At 46.0% G+C, this 21,691-nt stretch overlaps 2 protein-coding genes across 2 annotated transcripts in view; one reads left to right on the forward strand and one right to left on the reverse strand.

The window, feature by feature from the left end:
• entr1 (endosome associated trafficking regulator 1) lies at positions 1–14,547 on the reverse strand. Its single transcript, XM_041193784.1, has 8 exons — positions 14,445–14,547; positions 13,584–13,705; positions 10,359–10,802; positions 6,623–6,696; positions 4,338–4,449; positions 3,033–3,095; positions 2,606–2,745; positions 1–377 (listed from the first exon to the last, which is right to left on the reverse strand). Exons 1-8 carry the CDS (start codon positions 14,464–14,466, stop codon positions 269–271), a joined length of 1,086 nt encoding a protein of 361 aa, XP_041049718.1. The 5' UTR covers positions 14,467–14,547; the 3' UTR covers positions 1–268.
• pmpca (peptidase, mitochondrial processing subunit alpha) overlaps positions 14,522–21,691 on the forward strand; it is a 22,946-nt gene continuing 15,776 nt past the window's right edge. Inside the window, exons 1-4 of the mRNA XM_041193783.1 lie at positions 14,522–14,627; positions 14,741–14,940; positions 17,007–17,086; positions 18,254–18,336. Coding sequence (XP_041049717.1) covers positions 14,581–14,627; positions 14,741–14,940; positions 17,007–17,086; positions 18,254–18,336 — 410 coding nt within the window. The 5' untranslated portion in view covers positions 14,522–14,580. The remainder of the gene's footprint in view (positions 14,628–14,740; positions 14,941–17,006; positions 17,087–18,253; positions 18,337–21,691) is intronic.

A 21,691-nucleotide genomic window follows, 5' to 3' on the forward strand; every position in this document is an offset into this window, starting at 1 on the left:
TTCACTATTGCTATTGTCAATTTACTCACTGATATAAATAGTGCAAAAAAAATGTTTGTCGTCCTTTCATCTCCACACAAGCACACAGTATGAGGACATTTGGAACACTGAAGGCTGGAAAAGGAAATTTGGAATCCCACTAAATGAAAGAGGGCATCTCAGGCCAGAGTGAGGGTGTGATGTTCATTGAAACTCTGATCGGAAATGTTCAGATGACTGTGCTGAGCTTAGGCTGATGGCCAGCTGGAAGGAGGGAGCTGCCTGTGCATCAGCTGTGGGCCTCCCCTTTATGCTGCGCTGGCAACTCCGAGATTCTGTCAATGGACCTCAGTAGTTCAGACACCAGACGTAGAGTTTCTGCGCCAGACAGGAGCTGTCTGAAATTGAGACAGGGTTAAGTGTTTCAGAAGACAAAGTAAGTACAAGCTTGAGGTCGTCACAAGTAAGACATCATTACTGAATATTCTCCTTTGTAACTTCAAGTTCATTGATCTAAAATTTATCAAAGAAAGGTTTTTGTCTAAAACTCGTGTTCCTCCTCAATGGTGAGAAGAGGGTTGTATCTCCCAAGTGTTCCTCCAGTCTGGACAAACCCACCAGTAGGGAATGGAGGCAACACAGTGTTAGCAACCTCAGGATGGAGCTCCACCGTTTTATTGCTGAGAGGAGATTGAAACAGAGTATAGGGTGGGATTACAGAGAATATGCTAACATATGAACTAGGAGCAGGAGTAGGCCACTCGGCCCTTCAAGCTTTCTCCACCATTCAATAAGATCATGGCTAATCTGAATGTAACCTCAGCTCAACATTCCTGCCTATCCCGATAACCTTTTACCCCCTCATTAATCAAGAATCTATCTATCTCTGCCTTAAAAATATTCAAAACTTTGCTTCCATCGCCTTTTGAAGAAGAGAGTTCCAAAGACTCACAACCCTCTGAGAGAAAAATTTCTCCTCATCTCTATTTGAAATGAGCGACCCCTTATTTTTAAACAGTGACCCCTAGTTCTAGATTCTCCCATAAGAGGAAACATCCTCTTCACATCTATCCTGTCAAGGCCCCTCAGGATCTTAAAGGTTTTGATCAAGTCATCTCTTACTCTTCTAAACTCCAGCGGATACAAGCCTACCCTGTCCAACCTTACCCCATAAGACAATCCACCTATTCCAGGTACTAGCCTAGTAAACCGTCTTTGAACTGCTTCTAATGCACTTACATCTTTCCTTAAATAAGGTGACCAAAACTGTACACAGTACTCCAGGTGTGGTCTCACCAGTGTCCTGTATTACTGAAGCATTACTTCCCTAATTTTGTATTCGATTCCCCTCGCAATAAACAGTAACATTCTATTAGCTTTCCTAATTACCTGCTGTAGCTGCATACTAACCTTTTGTGATTATGCACTAGGACACCCAGATCCCTCTGAATCTCAGAACTCTGCAATCTCTCACCAATATAGATAATAAGCTTCTTTTTTAATCTTCCTGCCAAAATTAATAATTTCATATTTACCCACATTACACTCCGTTTTCCAGATCTTTGCCCACTCACTTAACCTATTCATATTACTTTGTAGCCTCCTTATGTCCTCCTCACAATTTACTTTCCTACCTCTCTTTGTGACATCAGCAAATTTAGCCACCATTCCTTCAATCCCTCCATCCACGTCATTGATATAAATTGTAAATTTTATACCCAGGAGGCCCCAGCACTGATCCCTGTGGCACACCAATTGTCGCATCCTGCCAACCAGAAAAAGACCCATTCATGGATACTGCACAGAAATAGGCCATTCAGTCCATGCCGGTGTTTATGCTCCACTCAAGCCTCCTCCCATCTTCCTCATCTAAATCTATCACTGTAACCTTATATTCCTTTCTCCCTCATGTGTTTATCCAGCTTTCCCTTAAAATGTATCAATACTGTTTACTTCAAGCACTCCATGTGGTAGCGAGTTCCACATTCTCACCACTCTCTGCATAAAGAAGTTTCTTCTGAATTCCCTGTTGAATTTCTCAGTGACCATCTCATATCGAAGGTTTCTAGTTATGCTCTTCCCCACAAGAGGGAACATTCTCTCTGTATCCACTCGGTCAAAACCTCTCATCTTTTTAAACAGCTTGATTGGGCCTTCTTTTTTCAAGAGAAGTGACCCAGCCTTTCAACCATTTTCTGATCTGTAAACCCACACATTTCTAATACCATCCTTGTCAATCTTCTCTGCGCGCTCTCCTGTGCCTCTATATCCTTTTTATAAGGAGACCAGAAGTGCATGCAGATATAGGGTGGGATTGAGGGGTACGGGAGTTATAGGGTGGAATTGAGAGGTATAGGAGATATAGGATGGAATTGAGGGGAGGTATAGGGTGGATTTTAAAGGGTATGGAGGATATACGGTGGATTTGAAAGGGTATGGGAGATATAGGGTGGGATTGAGGGGTATGGGAGATATAGGGTGGGTTTGAAAGGGTATGGAGGATACAGTGGTTCCCGATTCTAACCACTTCCCCTCCCCAGTCTCCATATTTGGAGTCCAGCATATCACCTTCATTCTTGTAAAGCATTCAGATGCCTTCCGGTCTGTGAGGAGCAGGTTGTCATACCTTATTGAGCTCTCTGCCCCCTGTGCGGCTTTCAAGAGATAGTCTGATGCGAGCAGGGCATTGCTTTTGGCTGAGTTCAAAGCAATGGAGTCTTCAGATCGAAGCCTCTCGTTTTCAGATTTCCATTGTTGCAGCTCAGCCTGTCAGAGAGAAACAAGGAAACAGCATTATCCATATCCAGGGGGGAGAGAGAGAGAGAGAGAGAGAGGGGGGGGTTGAGGGGAGAGAGAGAGATAGACAGAGAGAGAGATCAGCTAGAGCTTTTACTTCTGATCATTATCAAGTGGCCCCTTACTGAAAACGGTGCAAATATGATTTTTAAAACAGAATTACCAGAGAAAACCCCAGAGCTCATTTTGAGTGATAAACAGAAAGTTGTCAATATTGTATTAATTGAAGAAATGTGTCACAGGTTCTATTACTGTACCTGTAATAGTACAAATTCCTGCTTCATCTTAGTGACTGTGTTCTCTGCTTTCACTGCCCGTTTCTGAAATAAAGAGAGATAGATACAGTAACCGCAATAATAAAACCAGTTACTTCAATATAAAGTGCTGCCCTGCTTCAGACAGTCATCGATGGGCGTGGCTCCCTCCCATGGGTTGGCAGACAAACAGCGCAGGCAGACACAGTCAGTCCCAGCTTCCATTTCTGGTCTCTGCAGGGATAGTAGTAGGCACCATAATTTTCATCAGTACTACTGGGATTTGAGATCATAATCCAGACAAACACCCCTAGGGCGGGAACGCTGAGGGAATGCTGCACTGTCGGAGCATCAGTACTGAGGGAGTGCTGAACTGTTGAAGCGTCAGTACTGAGGGGGTGCTGCGCTGTCAGAGGGTCAGTACTGAGAGAACACTGCACTGTAGGAGGGCCAGTACTGAGAGAGTGCTGCACTGACATGTCATTATTGAGCAAGTGCTGCACTGTCTGAGGGTCATTACTGATGGAGTGTTGCACTATCAGAGGGTCATTACTGAGGGAGTGCTGCACTGTTGGGGAGTCAGTACTGAGGGAGCGCTGCACTGTTGGATGTCATTACTGAGGGAGTGCTGCACTGTTGGGGAGTCAGTACTGAAGGAGCACTGCACTGTCGGATGTAATTATTGAGGGAGTGCTGCACTGTCGGAGGGTCATTACTGAGGGAGTGCTGCACTGTCAGAGGGTCAGTACTGAGGGAGTATTGCACTGTGGAGGACCAATACTGAGCAAACGCTGCACTGTCAGAGGGTCAGTTCTGAGGGAGCGCTGCAATGTCGGAGGGTCAGTACTGAGGAAGCGCTGCAAAGTTGGAGGGTCAGTACTGAAGGAGTGCCGCACTGTCAGAGGGTCAGTACTGAGGGAGTGCTGCAGTGTCAGAGGGTCAGTACCGACAGAGTGCTGCACTATTGCAGGCACAGTACTGAGGGAGTGCTGCATTGTCAGACGGTCAGTACCGAGGGAGCGCTGCACTGTGGGAGGGTCAGTACTGAAGGCATGCTATAATGTTGAAGGTGCTGGCTTTGAGATGAGATGTTAAATTGAAGCCTCATTTCTATCAGGTTTCTGTAAATGATCTCCCAGTCACTACTGGAAGAGGAATACGGGAATTCTCCACAGTATCCTGGGATACCATTTATCCCTCAACCAATAGCACAACAAAAGCAGTTTAGCTGGTCATTATCTCATTGCTGTTTGAGACAATTCTCACTACCCCCTGCCACCCCTTCATGCCCGCCAAGCCCTCTCTCACCGTCATCAGTTGCAGGTTCTCTTCCACTTGCTGAACCATGGATTCTAATGCTCTGGTCTCCTTTTCCTCTTTGACTTTCCTTCTCTCCAGCTCCTCCTCCAGCCTCTTGGTCCTGGGGAAGTGGCCAATGGACATTCAGTGTTACAAATGCTGAGAGATTGCCAGTTTGTGACTCTCTTTGTGCCACTCAAGGTGAGGGATGCATCTCTTCCATCCCAATAATATCCCTCAGCAATCATAACATTATACCTAGCCCACTCCCTGTTACGCAGCGTGGCATGTGTTCTCACGTCATCCATGCTGGGGCCGCTCTGAGACAATGACTAGATAGGAGAGTGATTCTGTCAAGGTACACTTCCAGTGCCACCATTACAGCTGGCATGCAACAAAGCTTCACCCAACCAGTCTGATCTGAATTTGAACCTGAGCTGCGTAGTTAAAGTTCGCTGTCCGATGCCCAGCAGTTCATTAAGGGGAACTCTAATATAATTCAGTGTGAATAAAATGCTGGACATACTCAGCAGGACAAGCACCATCTGTGCAGGCAGAAACAGAGTTAACCTGTCGGTCAATGATCTTTCATCAGAACACTTCCTCTCTCCACAGATGCTGCCCAAGTATCTCTAGCATTTCCGATTTTTATTTCAGAATCTCAGCATCCACAGTGTTTTGCATTGATCTTACAGCAGTGTTGAAGCTTGCCTCTTGCTGGCTGCGCTGCAATTCAAGCCCCAGCATTCCATGGCTGGAGTGGTGGTTGTCACACCAGGGCATGATTGGCTCGAGCAATGGCCAATTGAACAAGGTTCCATTGGGCTTGATCAGGAGAGGAAACACAGCTCCCAAAAATAATAGTAGTGTGTCAGCCAGCAATCATTTAGTCACACTCCCACCTCGGAATCACAAGGTTCCAGGTTCAAGACCCATTCTAGGGCTTCAGCACTAAAATCCAGACTGACATTCCAGTGAAGAACTGAGGGAGCACCACACAATTGGAGGGGTGGTATTGAGCAAGCGTTGCACTGCCCAAGGGTCAGTACTAAGGGAGTGGTGCAGTGTTGGAGTGTCAGTGCTGAAGGAGTGCTGCTTTGCCCAAGGGTCAGTACTGAGGGAGTGCTACTTTGCCCGAGGTTCAGTACTGGGGGAGTGCTGCTTTGCCCGAGGGTCAGTACTGAGGGGGGCGCTGCACTGCCCAAGAGTCAGTACTGAGGGGGGCGCTGCACTGCCCAAGAGTCAGTACTGAGGGAGTGCTGCATTGCCTGAAGATGAGTACTGAGGGAGCACTGCATTGCCTGAGGTTCAGTACTGAGCGAGCGTTGCATTGCCCAAGGGTCAGTACTGAGGGAGTGCTGCATTGCGCGAGGGTCAGTACTGAGCGAGCATTGCACTGCCCGAGGGTCAGTACTGAGGGAGTGTTGTATTGCCTGAGGGTCAATACTGAGGGAGTGCTGCATTGTCAGAGGGTCAGTACTGAGGGAGCGCTGCATTGCCTGAGGATCAGTACTGAGGGGGCACTGCACTGTCGGAGGGTCAGTACTGAGGGAGTGCAGCATTGCCCGAGGTTCAGTACTGAGGGAGTGCTGCATTGCCCAAGAGTCAGGACTGAGGGAGAGCTGCTTTGCTGGAGGGTCAGTACTGACAGAACGCTGCACTGTCAGTGGGGCTGTATCGATGGAGTGCTGCACTGTCGAAATGTCAGTACTAAGGGAGAATAGCACTGAGAGAGGTGCCGTCTTTGAGACGTGATGTTAATCTAAGGCCCCATCTGCCTGCTTGAGTGGATGCAAAAGATTACATGGCACTACTCTGAAGAAGACAGGGGAGTTCTTATGGTGTTCTGGCCAATATTTATCCCTCAATCGGCATCACGAAGAAACAGATTATCTGGTGATTATCATGTTGCTGTTTGCAGAATCTTGCTATGCACAAATTTGGCTGCGCCTCCTACATTACAGCAGTAACTACCCTTCTAAAGTACTTCATTGGCTGCAGAGTGCTTTGACAGGTCCAGTGGTCGTGAAAGGCGCCATGTAAATCTAAGATTTTCATTTTTAAATTGAAATTGGGAGAAAAGAAAGAATAGATTATCAAATATTATGGCACCAATTCCCATGTACATTGTAGCCCCTATTAATCTCTTTTCAAAACTCTTAAACTTCATAGTTCGTCTGCACAGACCTCTGCCCGCACAGACCTCGCCCGCACAGACCTCCGCCCGCGTGCGCACAATTCCGCCCGCGCACACAGACCTCCGCCCGCGCACACAGACCTCTGCACATACAGACCTCTGCACATGGGTCTTTACCAGTTGCTTTGCTTCCTTATTTTGTCTTCGGAGCTTTGCATTTTCTTCTTGCAGCTGAAAGAGGAATGAGATTTAATAGCAAACCACTCCTGCCCTCAGTCCTTTGGAGATATTTGTGGCTTTCTCACCTCCAGACGCCACTATCCTAACACTCTCTTGGCTGATTTTTCATCTTCCACCCTCAGCTCATCCAAAACTCTGCAGCTTATGTCTTAACTCACACCCAGTCCTGTTCACCCTGTGCTTACTGATCTACACTGGCAAGCTCCAGCAAAACGTCGGTTTTAAAATTCTCATCCTTGATTTCAAATCCCTCTGAACCTCACCCCTCCCTATCTCTGTAATCTCCTCCACCCCGTAACCCTCTGAAATCCCTGCGCTGCTCCAATTCTTGCCTCTTGAGCATCCCTGATTTTAATCACTCCATCATTAGCGGCCATGCCTTCAACTGTCTGAGTCCCAAGCTCTGAAATTCCCTCCTTTATATCTCTGCCTCTCACTCTACCTCTCTTTCCTCCTCTCGGTCGCTTCTTAACAAGAACAGCTTGCATTTATATAGTGCCTTTAAGATAATTAAATGTCCCAAGGTGTTTCCACAAGTGTTCTTAACAAAATTTGGCACCAGGCTAAGTAAGGAAATATTATCACAGGTGACCAAAAGTTTGGTCAATGAGGGAGGTTTTAAGAAACCAACCTCCTTCAGAAGCCGACCTTTTTGACCAAGCTTTTTGTCACCTATCCTAATATCTCCTTATGAAACTTGGTGCCAAATTTTAAGAACGTAAGAAATAGGAGCAAGAGTAGGTCATTCAGCCCGTCATGAAAACAGTGACAAATACTCCAAGAATCCTCTGTACATAATGATACACTTCTGGGGACCCCCTCTAAGTAGGGTGACATAGGACCATTGAAACATAGGACTTAGAAGCAGGGGTAGACCATTCAACACCTTGAGCCTGCTCTGTCACTTGACAAGATCATGGCTGATTTGATTGTGGTCTCAACTCCACTTTCCTGCCTGTCCCCGATAACCCTGGATTCCCTTGTCTATCAAAACCTGTCTAACTCAGTCTTGAATATATTAAATGACCCAGCCTCCATTGCTCTCTGGGGAAGAGAATTCCAAAGACTGATGACCCTCTGAGAGAAGAAATTCCTCCTCATTGCTGTCTTAAATGGGGGAACGCCTTATTTTTAAACTATGCCCCCTAGCTCTAGATTTTCCCATGACAGGAAACATCTCAGCATCCACCCTGTCAATCCCCTCAGAAACCTATGTGTTTCAATAAGATCTTCTAAACTCCAGTGAGTATAGGCCCAACCTGCTCAACCTTTCCTCATAAGACAACCCTTCATCCCAGGAATCAGCCTAGTGAATATTCTCTGAACTGTTTCCAATGCAAGTATATCCCTTGTTGAAATTATATCTCTTGACTGAATTTTTCTTTTACAAAATGGAAGGACTTGGCATTATCTGTACATGTGGATGCTGACCTGGGATTTTTTTTTTAAAGGTCATAAGTTCACCTTGGAACCCATCAACAAGCAGGCCTCTTCCAAGAAATCACCTGATCTTTTTGGTACTGGAGGAAGAGCTGGTTGTTTGTTTGAGCTGCAATCACTTTAATTGATGGGGAAAAAACTGAAAAAAGCAAAGGTTAGTAACTTGCTGGAAATCACATGGGAGAAAAAAAACAGAAGTTGTGAACCTGCTGGTTTTGAAGGCAGTCTTGTTGGGGAACAAACTGAGGAAGGAAGGCGACCCTAACTGGCTCCCTCTCTCTCTACCTTGCCTGAAATCGTGTGTGGCTATCAGCCTGTAACCAGAAAACCCTCATCTGAGTGTAACTGGTCTGCATTTGGACCTGCAAAGCTGAGAACAGTTGGTGAGAACTCCCAGATGTCCACCGGGGCCAGCGGCCCATCTTCACATGAGGTAACTCCAGGTTGACAGTGTCGTGACTCTGAGAACTTTATCCTTTATTTTATAACGCCCATCCTCTAAAACCCATTTCTGCAGAGAGACTCTATCTGTTTGTCCTTTGTTTGCCTGTGTGTGTGTTGGGGGATTTCTTCAGGAAGAGATAGGTACTTCCCGATTACAATTGTGTGTTAACCAGTACTTGCAATCGGTCAAGAAGTAGTTTTGTTTTATAATAAACAATTGTTCTCAGTTTGTTGAAAGAAGCCTGGTTGAAGACTCTTTTATGTTGGGCACCAGTAGGGGAAATAGATGATTGGCTATTCTGGTGAGAAAATTAAACTTTTAAATTAATGATAAGGCCTGCAGAGTGGTGGGGCTAGATCATACCCGCACTCCTCCCATCCCAGTCGCAACATCCTGCTTAAGTCAGGAGACCAAATAGTATTCCAGATGCCATCTCACCAATGCCCCGTACAGTTGTAGCAAGACTTCCCTACCTTTATTCCACCCCCCTGCAAGAAAGGCCAACATTCCAGTTGCCTTCCTAATTACTTGTTGTATCTGCCTGCGGACTTCTCGTGATTCATGTACACGGACACCCTGATCTCTCTGTACCACAGCATTCTGCAGTCCCTCTCCATGTAAGTAATATACTGTTTTTCAATTCCTCCTGCCAAAGTGGACAACGTCACATCTTCCCACATTATACTCCATCTGCTAAATTTTTTCCCACTCACTTAAGATATCTATATCCCTTTGTGTCCTCCTCACAATTTGCTTTCCTATCTATCTTCGTATCATCAGCAAATTTGCCTACAATACAGTTAGTTCCTTAATCCAAGTCATTAATATAGATTGTAAACAGTTGAGGCCTCAGCGCTAATCCACTAGTTACAGTTTGCCATCCTGAAAGTGACCCATTTAAACCGACTCTCTGTTTCCTGTTAGTTAGCCAGTCCTCTATCCGTGCTAATATATCACTTCCAACACCATGAGCTCTTATCCTGTGCAGGAATCTTTTATGTGGCACCGTATTAAATACCTTCTGGAAATCAAAATATACCACATCTATTGGTTCCCCTCTATCCACCCTGCTTGGTACATCCTCAAAGAGCTCTAATAAATTTGTCAAACATGATTTCCCTTTCATAAAACCATGTTCACTCTGCCTAATAGTATTATGGTTTTCTAAATGTTCTGCTACTAAATCTCTTTAATATTGGATTCTAGTATTTTAGCAATGACAAATGTTAGGCTAACTCGCCTATAGTTTCTTGCTTTCTGTCCCCCTCTTTCTTGAACAGATGGACTACATTTGCAGTTTTCCAATCTGCTGGGACCTTTCCAGATTCTAGGGATTTTGTTTGAGAATGATTCCTGTGAAGCACCTTGGGATGTTTTGCTGTTATGGGTGCTATATAAATTATTGTTATAATTGTTCTGCTATAGGTTTCTACCTACTCTGGACCCATCTTTTGTCATCATTTTCTTTTGTCCCTTTATCATCCCCTTTTGCCTTGCACCATCCATCCCTTTTGTCATTTAATTACTCCTCTCCTTCACCCTCTCATTGACCTTTCCTGCCTTCTCCCTCTTTATCAAGACTCTGTACTTGCTGAAAACCTGTTATATCTCCAACTTCTTTCAGTTCCGACAGAAGGTCAACAGCCTAAAATGTTAACTCTGTTTCTCTCTGCACAGATGCTGCCTGACCTGCTGAGTAGTTCCAGCATTTTCTGTTCTTATTTCAGAATCCCAGAACCTGCAGTATTTTGTTTTAGCTTGAACTTGCCTTCTCATTGGTCAGCAGCTGACTTTGATAGAGGACCTGCCCCACCAAGTCAAAATGATCTCTTGGAGGGTCAGGTTCATCACAAGGGGGCCCGAATTGTGAGGTCTTCTCCCCTAAGATGCAATCCTTCTCCGCACCTTCCTCCTCCTCCTCGTCCAGTAGCCACTCTGATGGTGTGAACTGGACACTGTCCTGCCGCGGAAGCTCAGTGGGGCTCAGTGTCAGCGGCATGTACGACACATCACAAAGCGAGTCAGAAAAGCTGAACTCGTGAGCGGCCTCGATAACGGCGGGTTGGTACGTTTCACTCCAGTCATCGTCTTCTTCTTCCAATGAAGGACTGTGGGTTGTTGGATCTGGGAAATAACGCTTCGGAAAATCCAAACTCAGGCTCAGTTCTTTGGGGGCAGTGGCAACCCCTGCTAAAGGAATTCCTGCAGAGTTCTGTGGGGATGAGAGATAGGGGAAAGAAAACATTGTAAACAGAACTTCCAGAAAAGGGAAGGAGCCACATTCCCAAGGATTTGTGCCTTATTGTTTAAAAATCAAAATGGATGGTTAGCATTGTAGATCTGCTCGACAAGACGACTAATACAGGGGCAACAATCTTAATAATTGCAGAACAACATGTTAGAATCATAGAATCTTACAACACAGAGGCTATTCAGTCCATCTTGCTGGATCCTTGAAACACGTCTCCAATTAGTCCCACTGCCCCTGTTCATTTCCCTAATGTACTGTAAATTTCTCCCCTTCACATATTTATCCAGTGTCCTTTTGAAAGTTACTATTGAACATCCTGCAACCTTACAGCTCTCCAAAATCTCCATGCTTCTCCAATTCTGTCCTCTTGTCCACCCTTGATTTTAATCACACTACCACTGGCGGCAATATCTTCAACTCCCTGGGCTTTAAGCTGCAAAATTCCCTGCCTAAACCTCTCCGCCTCCTTTAATTCATTCCTTAAAACCTCCCCACCAGTCCTAATGTCTACTTGGGTGGATTGTTTTGTTTGATTGTCGTTCATGTGAAGCACTGTGCGATATAAGGAATTACAGCAGGCGTAGGCCATCTCAATGGCAATTTTTAAAAAATTCTTTCACGGGGTCTGGGCTTTGCTGGCTGGGCCAGAATTTATTGCCCATCCCTAGTTGCCCTTGAGAAGGTGGTGATGTGCTGCCTTCTTGAACCACTGCAGTCCCTGTGGTGTATATACACCCACAGTGCTGTTAGGGAGGGAGGTCCAGGATTTTGACCCAGTGACAGTGAAGGAATGGCAATATATTTCCAAGTCAGGGTGGTGAGTGACTGGGAGGGGAAATTCCAGGTGGTGGTGTTCCCATTTATCTGCTGCCCATGTCCTTCTAGGTGGTAGTGGTTGTGGGTTTGGAAGGTGCTGTAAAAGGAGCCTTGGTGAATTCCTGCAGTGCATCTTGTAGATGGTACACACTGCTGCTACTGTAGGTTGGTGGTGGAGGGAGTGAATGTGGTGCCAATCAAGTGGACTGCTTTGTCCTGCATGGTGTCCAGCTTCTTCAGTGTTGTAGGTGCTGCACTCATCCAGGCAAGTGGGGAGTATTCCATCACATTCCTGACTTATGCCTTGTAGATGGTGGACAGGCTTTGAGGAGTCAGGAGGTGAGTTACTCGTCGCACGATTCCTAGCCTCTGACCTGTTCTTCTAGCCACAGTATTTATATGGCTAGTCCAGTTCAGGTTCTGGTCAATGGTAACATTCAGGATGTTGATAGTGGGATATTCAGTGATGGTAATGCCATTGAACATCAAGGAGCGATGGTTGGATTCTCTCTTGCTGGAGATGGTCATTGCCTGACACTTGTGTGGCACAAATGTTACCTGCCACTTGTCAGCCCAAGCCTGGATATTGTCCGGGTCTTGCTGCATTTGAACATGGACTGCTTCAGTACCTATAGAGTCACGAATGGTGAACATTGTGCAATCATCAGTGAACATCCCCACTTCTGACTTTATGATGGAAGGAAGGTCATTGATGAAGCAGCTGAAGATGGTTAGGCATAGGACACTACCCTGAGGAACTCCTGCAGTGATGTCCTGGAGCTGAGATGACTGACCTCCAACAACCATAACCATCTTCCTTTGTGCTAGGTATGACTCCAACCAGCGGAGAGATTTCCTCCTGATTCCCATTGACTCCAGTTTTGCTAGGGCTCCTTGATGCCACACTCAGTCAAATGCTGCCTTGATGTCAAGGGCAGTCACTCTCATCTCAACTCGGGAGTTCAGCTCTTTTGTCCATATTTGAACCGAGGCTGTAATGAGGTCGGGAATTGACTGGCCCTGCCTGGGAGAACCCAAACTGAGCATCGGTGAGCAGATTATTGCTAAGCAAGTGCCGCTTGATAGCACCATTGATGACCTCCTTCCATTACTTTACTGATGATCGAGAATAGATTGATGGGGCGGTAATTGGCCAGGTTGGATTTGTCCTGCTTTTTGTGTACAGGACGTACCTGGGCAATTTTCCACATAACCGGGTAGATGCCAGGGTTGTAGCTGTGCTGGAACAGCTGGGCTAGGGGCACGGCAAGTTTTGGAGCACAGGTCTTCAGTACTATTGCCGGAATGTTGTCAGGGTCCTTAGCCTTTGCACTATCTAGTGCCTTCAGCCATTTCTTGATATCACGCAGAGTGAATCGAGTTGGCTGAAGACTGGCATCTGTGATGCTGGGGACCTCCAGAGGAGGCCAAGATGGATCATCCACTCGGCACTTCTGGCTGAAGGTTGTTGTGAATGCTTTATCTTTTGCACTGATATGCTGGGCTCCAATTGCAATTAGGGATGGGCAATATAAGCTGGCCTTGCTTGCCAGCAATGCTCCCATTCTGTGAACAAATAAAAAAAAAAGCAGGGCCCCTCAAGCCTCATTTAATATGATCATGACCTGCACAGCCACTATCCCCATAGCCCCTGAATCCCTCGGTACGCAAAAATCTTTCGATCTCAGTCTTGAATATATTCAATAGCTGAGCACCCACATCTCTCTGGGGTGGAGAATTCCAAAAATTTACCACCCTGAGTGAAGGAATTTCTCCACATCTCAGTCCTAAACTGTAAAACCTTTATCCTGTTCAGACTTTGCAGCCAGGAGAAACAGGCTCTCAGCATCCACCTCTTAATGTGTTAAAGGCACTGAATAAATGCACATTGTTGTTGTAGCTTTGAGAGGCTGAGCTGTACAGCACCTTCAGTTGTTGATGTGTCTGGTTTTTCACCACTTTCTCCTTTACTGTTGATTGGCTTTTGATCTTGACAAACTCCTTGAAGGAGAACGGGTTGGTTTCATCAGCACCCTCTTCCTTTACACCTAGATGCAGTAAAAGAAAAATCGAATGATGCAATTTAATAAGTATTATAAACTTCTGCTGAATGAGCTAATTTTCGTCAGGATAGTGCTGGACAATTAGATTTATGCTCAGTGTCCTGAGGCTAGGAAGGGGAAAAAATATCAACCTGGGCTCCTGCTCTGCACTATCCAATGGCTAATGCTGGCAAGGCCTGATTGTACAATGTCCTTTCCCCACTCCCCAGGAACAAAGTGGGCAGTGATATTTATTACATTGTAAGCCGTGACTCAGTGGGTAGCACTCTCTTCTCTAATTCACAAGGTTGTGAGTTCAAGCCCCCACTCCAAACACTTGAGCATAAAGTTTGGGCTGACCCTCCAGTGAAGTACTGAGGGAGCACCGCACTGTCGGAGGGTCAGTACTGAGGGAGTGCCGCACTGTCGGAGGGTCAGTACTGAGGGAGTGCCGCACTGTCGGAGGGTCAGTACTGAGGGAGTGCCGCACTGTCGGAGGGTCAGTACTGAGGGAGCGTTGCACTGTCGGAGTTGCCATCTTTCAGTTGACTCTCCGTAAATGCTGACACACTCCTTGGTAATCCTGTCCTGGTTTCTCTGTGACCTCTCACCCCTCCCAAAGTGAGAGTTGCTACTGAGCCCCCGGCGGCCACTGGGTTTAAAGGTAGAAGGTCGAACCCGGTTTAGTTCGGGTTTGGGGACGATTCTTCTCCCGTCACAGGGAAAGGGACAGCACCTGCCTCACCTTGCAGCCCCCGGGTGCTCATCCTTGCCCCACTAGGCCCGGTTGTTAGGCGGTTACCAACGCGGCGGCGGCGGGCGGGCGACCGACCCGGAAGCGGTTTGTCGGGCGGTGACCGGAAGTCACCCCGGCATCCAAGATGGCGGCGCGCGTGGCGAGGCTGAGGCGCTGGAGCCAAATCAGGAGGTAACGAGGCCGCGGGGAAGCGGCCGGAGCCCCGGCTGCCGGCCTGGGACCCAACCGCGGGCAGCGCTAAGTGAGCCGGAGCGGCCGCTAACCTTTCTCTCTCTCTCTTCCAGGTGTGGCCTAACCGGCTCCAGGCCCTTCAGCAGCTCCGGTTACCCCGCGGTCCCGCTCTCCTCGCCGCTCCCCAGTCTCCCCAAACCCATCTTCGCCACCGTCAGCGGCCACAACAAATACGAGACCCGGATCACGGTGCTGGAGAACGGGCTGCGAGTGGCCTCGCAGGACAAATTCGGCCAATTCTGCACGGTCGGAGGTCAGTGGTGTGGGGGTGAGGTCAAAGGTCAGACTCAGCGTTAAAATGGTCAGACTCCCTCAAACAACGTCAGGAACAATATCAAAAGGCAAAATACTGCAGGCACTGGAGGCTTCTATGCTCCTAGAACAGAAAATGCTGGAAAAACAGGTCGGGCAGCATTTGTGGAGAGAGAAACAGTTAACGTTTCAGGTCCTTTCATCAGAATCCTCCTATCTCCATAAACGCTGCCAGACTGGCTGAGATTGTTTTTGGTCATGTTTTAGATCACGGTAAATATGTTACCAGGGTTATTACCACATTTTTAAGATGTTCTCCCATGAGATGTGGGTATAACAGACAAGGCCAGCATTTTCTTGGGCCTAGTCCACTGACATTACCGCTATGCCATCACCTGCCCATTGCTTCTGTGTGCAATTTGGCTGCCTTGTTTTCTGTATTTCAACACTTTACAAGTATTTATTTGGCTTTTAAGCACATTGGGATGTTCTATGATCATGAAAGACACTGGATAAATCTAGTCTTTTTTTACTGAGGGAATGCTGCAGTGTTGGAGGTGCCATCTTTCAGGAGAGACGTTAAACTGAGGCCATGTCTGCCCCTCAGATCAATGGAAAGGATTCCTGCCAGTTTTCTGAAGAAGGGCAGTTTTCTTGGACAATATTTATCCCTCAGGCATTTCAGCAGCTTTTTTGAAAAAAGCAGATAAACTGCTCAGAGTGGACGCAACCGGCTGAAGAAATAGTGGCATTTCTGTTGAGACTTCCATAATCTCCAAATGTCCCGAACTCTTTCTAGCCAATTTGAATGATGATCGGTGTTGCAATGTAGTAAATGCAGCAACCAGTTTGTGTACACCAAGCTCCCACAAACTGTGGCAAATGGTCCATAAGACCATAAGACATAGGAGCAGAAATTAGGCCAATTGGCCCATCAAGTCTGCTCCGCCATTCAATAAGTTTCTCGACCCCATTCTCCCACCTTCTCCCCGTAACCTTTGATCCCCTTACCAATCAAGAACCTATCTATCTCGGTCTTAAATACACTCAATGACCTGGCCTCCACAGCCTTCCGTGGCAATGAATTCCATAGATTCACCACTCTCTGGCTAAAGAAGTTTCTCCTCATCTCTATTGTAAAAGGTCTTTCCTTTAGTCCTGTTGGTTGAGGAGAACAATTCTCTTCAAATCACAAAGCATCACCTTATGCAAAATGGTTGCTGCATTTCAGGAGTGATTCAGTCTTTCTGAGTTGATTGAAGTGTGGCTGCACAGTCCATGTGGGGTAGATACACCCACAGTGCTGTTAGGAAGGCAGTTACAGGTTTTTGACCCAGTGACACGGAAGCAATGGCGATATAGTTCCAAGTCAGGATGGTGTGTGATTTGGAGGGAAATTCCAGATATTCCCAAGTGTCTGCTGCCCTTGTCCTTCAAGGACAGGCTTTGAGGAGTGACATATTCACTGCAATACCTCCCTTTATGTACAAGGTGATTTCTGCCTCAGTCAGAAAAGGTCAAACTACAAAGTGTCAGCCGGAACATCGTCCATTCCCCTCATCATCATCATCATTATGACTACAGGACTGTGTGGTCATCTGATGCTTCCTGTACTGACACGAGCACGTCCTCCTGTGCAGGATTCATTATCGTTCAGGCGTGTCATTGCCATGTGCTGCTGTGGAATTGTATGATGTGATAGTCATTTAATGACCAGTGGTCACTTCTCTGTACCTACACTCTTGTGACGGGAATGATCACATCTAGTTTTGGTTTCTCTGTTCCTTATTCACTGTTTGTGCTCCACCTCCAGCCCTGAGTTCATCCCTGTCCCACCAATAATCCCAGAGACTTCATCTGCCTCACTCCTATTGGAACCTCCTTCTGGAACCCACTTGCAAAGTTCTTCTCGCGTTTAGTTGCTCTCTGCCTGCATTTTCCCCAAGCTCTGCTGGTAATGCTCACCATCTGTCTCAACTCTGTCCAGTGTCTTGGAGCTTTATTATTGCCACATTAGGTGGGATGCTGGCTCCAAGTGTTTCTTATTAACACAGTCATGTCCTTCAGTTTTAGCAAATGCTGGATCGAGGCACGAGGTGAAGTATCCGAGTGGAATCTCCCACTTTCTAGAAAAGCTGGCGTTTTCTGTAAGTAACTATATGCTCTTTCTACTTTTTATCCAGAATCTTAAAGCACAGGCTCATAAGTGCAGATTTTTAAAATAATATATCCAGATATAGATTGAGATTCAGTCCCTCACTCGTGAAGATAGTTAAAAGAGCCAGAGGAGAGATGAAATTTTGTTTATGCAGAGTTGTTGTGATCTGGAAGGCGCTGCCTGAAAGGGTGGTGGAAGCAGAGTCAATAATAACTTTCAAAAAGGGATTGGATAAATACTTGAAAATGAGAAATTTATAGGACTATTGGGAAAGGAGAAGGGGGCGTGGGACTGATGGGATAGATCTTTCAAACAAAACAGTCATGATGGGCTGAATGGTCTCCTTTGACTCTAAGTGGCGTTCTCCATGTGTGACGCTGGACAGTGTTCTTGGCCCAGGTATCCTACACACGTGTGCGCTTTGCTGTTACATAAGAATTAGGAGCTGGAGTAGGCCATTTGACCCTTCAACCCGACTCCACCATTCAACAAGATCATGATTGATCTCCTACCTCAATGTCATTTTCCTGCATTATCCCTTGATGCATAAAAATCTGTTTTGAATTTACTCAATGACTGTGCATCCACAACTCTCTGGGATAGAGAATTTCAAAGCTTCACAATCCTCTGAGTGAAGAAATTTCTCCTCATCTCAGTCCAAAAAGGCTGCCCCTTATTCTGAGACTGTGACCACATGTTCTCAATTCTCTAGCTGGGGGAAACATTTTCTCAGCATTAGCCCTGTCAAGACCCTTAAGAATTTTCAATGTTTCAATGAGATCACTTCTCATTCTTCTAAATAATCTGCATAGTGACCAGGGGTGAGAATGCTGAATGATTTTTTTCCCCTTCAAGCCAGTGATATCAAAACTGTTGCCCCAGAGACAGTGATTCAATCTGGGATTTTCCTGGGTAGTTTATTTTAAACTAAATCCCAGCTGTGGGCATTGCTGTTAATACGTCTCCTGTTCTGTGCTTTGTCCCTCTGACCAGAGCTCACTCGCTGCCTATTTCTGCTGGATACTGTTCCCACTGGCTCATTGTTCAGGATTAATGACAGCATTGAGGACTTTGGAAGACGCCTTCTCATGTTTAATGTTAGGGATGAGATTGGAGCTTTATAAACTTTTAACTGGCGGTGTGTTTTTGTCACCAGTCTACAGCACAGTTTGGCTCCAAGGATGAAATCCTCCTTACGCTGGAGAAACATGGGGGTATCTGTGACTGCCAGTCTTCCAGGTAACTGTGATGCAGACTGACCACTGTGCTTTGTAACCTTATTGATTGCTCCCTCAGTATCTGAGCCCAGACAGGCCGAGTACTAAGGTGACCACTCTCAAACAATTGTAGATCTGGGTCGAGCAGTGGGCCCCTGGGTGGCAAGTTGCACAAGGGTCATGTAAACTGAATGGTGCCAGCGATGCCCCGGTAAATTCTTTTCATTGTGTGCAGCCTGTTCATCTTTCCTGTGTGGCCACATGTGTGGTATTTTAAATGGGGCAGCTTGAGAGTGGTCTGCATGGTACCTTCTGGGTTACTGCTTGGCTTTGCAGTTTACAGAGAGCATTGGTCCTGGGTGCCATCCTGGGCTGATTTCAGAGTGGCAGAGGGACTTTGGTTGGTGTAAATGAAACAAGACAAAGAAGGTTCATTCGGGAAGGTACTGAATGCATCAAGAGACTTCATGGGGAACGTGCAGAGGTGAAGTTGAGGCATTGGGGAGAGTGCAGAAGCCTCCAGACAACCCATCTACCCAACCCTTCAAGCACCACCTGCTCCACATGTGGCAGAGCCTGCAGATCGTGCATCGGACTGATCAGCCTTCTCAGAACCCATCGGACTGGAGTGAAAACAACTCATCCTCGATCCCGAGGGACTGGCTTAAAAAAAAGATAGTTGGTGTTAGGGTGTATGTAGGGAGGAGAGTGGGAATCAGCCAAAGTTTACTGGCTGTGTCATCGTACCTCTCCAGGAAAGCATGTGCATGTGGCTATTGAGAGAGTAGAGGATCGAGATTAGATCTGATGCTCTCGTGTTTCCAGGGTCACACATTACTCAGTACTTACAGTTCAGAAACAGGCCATTCAGCCCATTTAGTCCATTCCAGCGTTTCTGCTCCACATGAGCCTCCTCCCACCCCTTCATCTCACCCTATCAGCATATCCTTCTATTCCTTTCTCGCTCATGTGTTTATCCAACTTCCCCTTAACTGTATCTATACTATCTATTTATGCCATCTTTACTTAAAATAGATAGGGTACCAGGAACGGATGAGATGCATCTAAGGGGGCTGAGGGAAGTGAGAGTGGAAATTACAGAGGCACTAGTGATAATCTTCCAGTCTTCCTTAGACACGGGGAGGTGCCAGAAGACTGGAGAACGGTGAATGTTACACCCTTATTCAAAAAGGGGTGCAAGGATAAAGCCGGCAGCTATATACCAGTCAGTTTGACCTGAGTGGTAGGGAAACTTCTGGAAACAATAGTACGGGATAAAATCAATAGTCACTTAGATACAGTGCAGGGTAATTAAGGAAACCTAGCATGGATTCATTAAGGGAAAATCATCTTTAACTAACTTGCTGGAATATTTTGAGATGGTAACATAGAAGGTTGATAAGGGAAATGCTGTTGATGTGTATATGGATTTTCAAAAGGCATTTGATACAGTGCCACACAAAATTCTAGGTCATGGAATAAAAGGGAAAGTAGGAACTTGGACAAGAAATTGGCTGAGTGACAGGAACCAGAAAGCAGTGATAAATGGTTGTTTTTCAGATTGGAGGAAGGTTTGTAGTGGGGTTCCCCAGGGATCAGTGTTGGGATCCTTGTGCTTCCTTATATATATTAATGAGCTAGAAAGTGGTGTGCAGGGCATGATTTCAAAATTTGCAGATGATATGAAGATTGGAAATGTCAACTGTGATGGGGATAGTCTTGAACTTCAAAAGGACAAAGTCATGTTGGTGGATTGGGCAGACAAGTGGCAGATGAAGTTCAATGCAGGGAAGTGTGAGGTGATTTGTTTTGGCAGGAAAGATATGGTGAGACAGTATTTTTTAAAAAAAAAAGGGAGAGCCTCTAAAGGAGGTGCAGGAACAGAGGGACCTCGGTGTATACGTACATAGGTCATTGAAGATGGCAGGGCATGTTGAGAGAGCAGTTAATAAAGCATATAGTATCTTACGCTTTATTAATAGGGGCATTGAGTACAAGAGTAAGGAGGTCATGTTGAACTTGTATAAGATGCTAGTTAGACCTCATCTGGAGTACTGCATCTGGTTCTAGGTGCCATACTTGAGGAAGGATGTGAAGGCATTGGAGAGAGTACAGAGGAGGTTCACAAAACTGATTCCAGGGATAAAGAACTGTAGCTATGAGGATAGTTTGGAGAGGTTGGAACTGTTTTCCTTGGAGAAAAGCAGGCTGAGAGGAGACTTGATAGAAGTAGTCAAGATCCTGAGGGGTATGGGCAGGATAAATAGTGAGAAACTGTTCCCACTCAAGAGAACATCAAGAACTGGAGGGCACAGACTCAAAATAATTGGCAAAAGGAGTAAATGTGATGTGAAGAAAAGGTTTTTCACTCAGAGGGTGGCTGGAGTCTGGAATGAACTTCCTGAGAGGGTGGTGGAGGCAGATTCAATCGAGGTATTCAAATGGGAATTGGGTTGCTACCTGAAAAGAGAAAATATGCAAGGTTACGGGATATAAGGCAGGGGAGCGGGACTAGGTGGAATGCTCTTTTAGAGCCAGTGCAGACTCAATGGGCCAAATGGCCTCCTTCTGTGCTGTAAAGATTCTGAGATACTATTTACCTTGACCAGTCCTTGTGGTAGCAAGTTCCACATTCTCTCCACTCTATGGGTAAAGAAGTTTCTCCTGAATTCCTCATTGGATTTATAAGCGACTATTCTCTTGATGGTCCCTAGTTCTGCTCTCCCCCACAAGTGGAAACATCTTCTGTACGATTACCCTATCGAAACCCCTTCATAATCTTGAACATCCATCTGCCTTCTCTTTTTCCCCAGAAAGAAGACCCCTAGCCCGTTCAGTCCTTCCTGCTTGTTAGAAACTCTCAGGTGTAACATGAACTTAGCTGAGACATTGAATGTCTGTGGAATGGTTATGATTATCCTAAAACAGCCAGGACTATAATTAGATGAGTATTCTTCTCTCTTCTCACCTATCCTCTGCTCTCCTGTTTTTGTATGTCTCACTCGTTTTATCTGGTTGTCATCTCTGTTCCATTCTGTATATCTCATTAACCTATCTCTGTCCCAGTCCTTATATCTTATATCTCTGTCTCACTCTGTATCTATCATTGACCTGCTATCCCTTACCTTTGTCTGTTTTCTTTTTCTTTACTTCACACTCTGTTGCTATGGCTTCCACATTCTCTACTAATTTTTACCCTTTTGAGGGTGATGGACATAGCGAGATGAGGGGAATCGGTTTGGGAGAGGCTGTCTGGTGACTCTGGTTTAATGAGAGCGCAGCTCAGTAGGGGAGGTGGATCTGAATCTGCCATCCTGTCCTCCAGGCTCGATAGTCACATGGTTGAGAGGCATTCTCCTTCATCTGTTCCTGGCATA

This window comes from Carcharodon carcharias, chromosome 8, assembly GCF_017639515.1.
Source record: "Carcharodon carcharias isolate sCarCar2 chromosome 8, sCarCar2.pri, whole genome shotgun sequence".
In the NCBI taxonomy this organism is placed as follows: Eukaryota; Metazoa; Chordata; class Chondrichthyes; order Lamniformes; family Lamnidae; genus Carcharodon; species Carcharodon carcharias.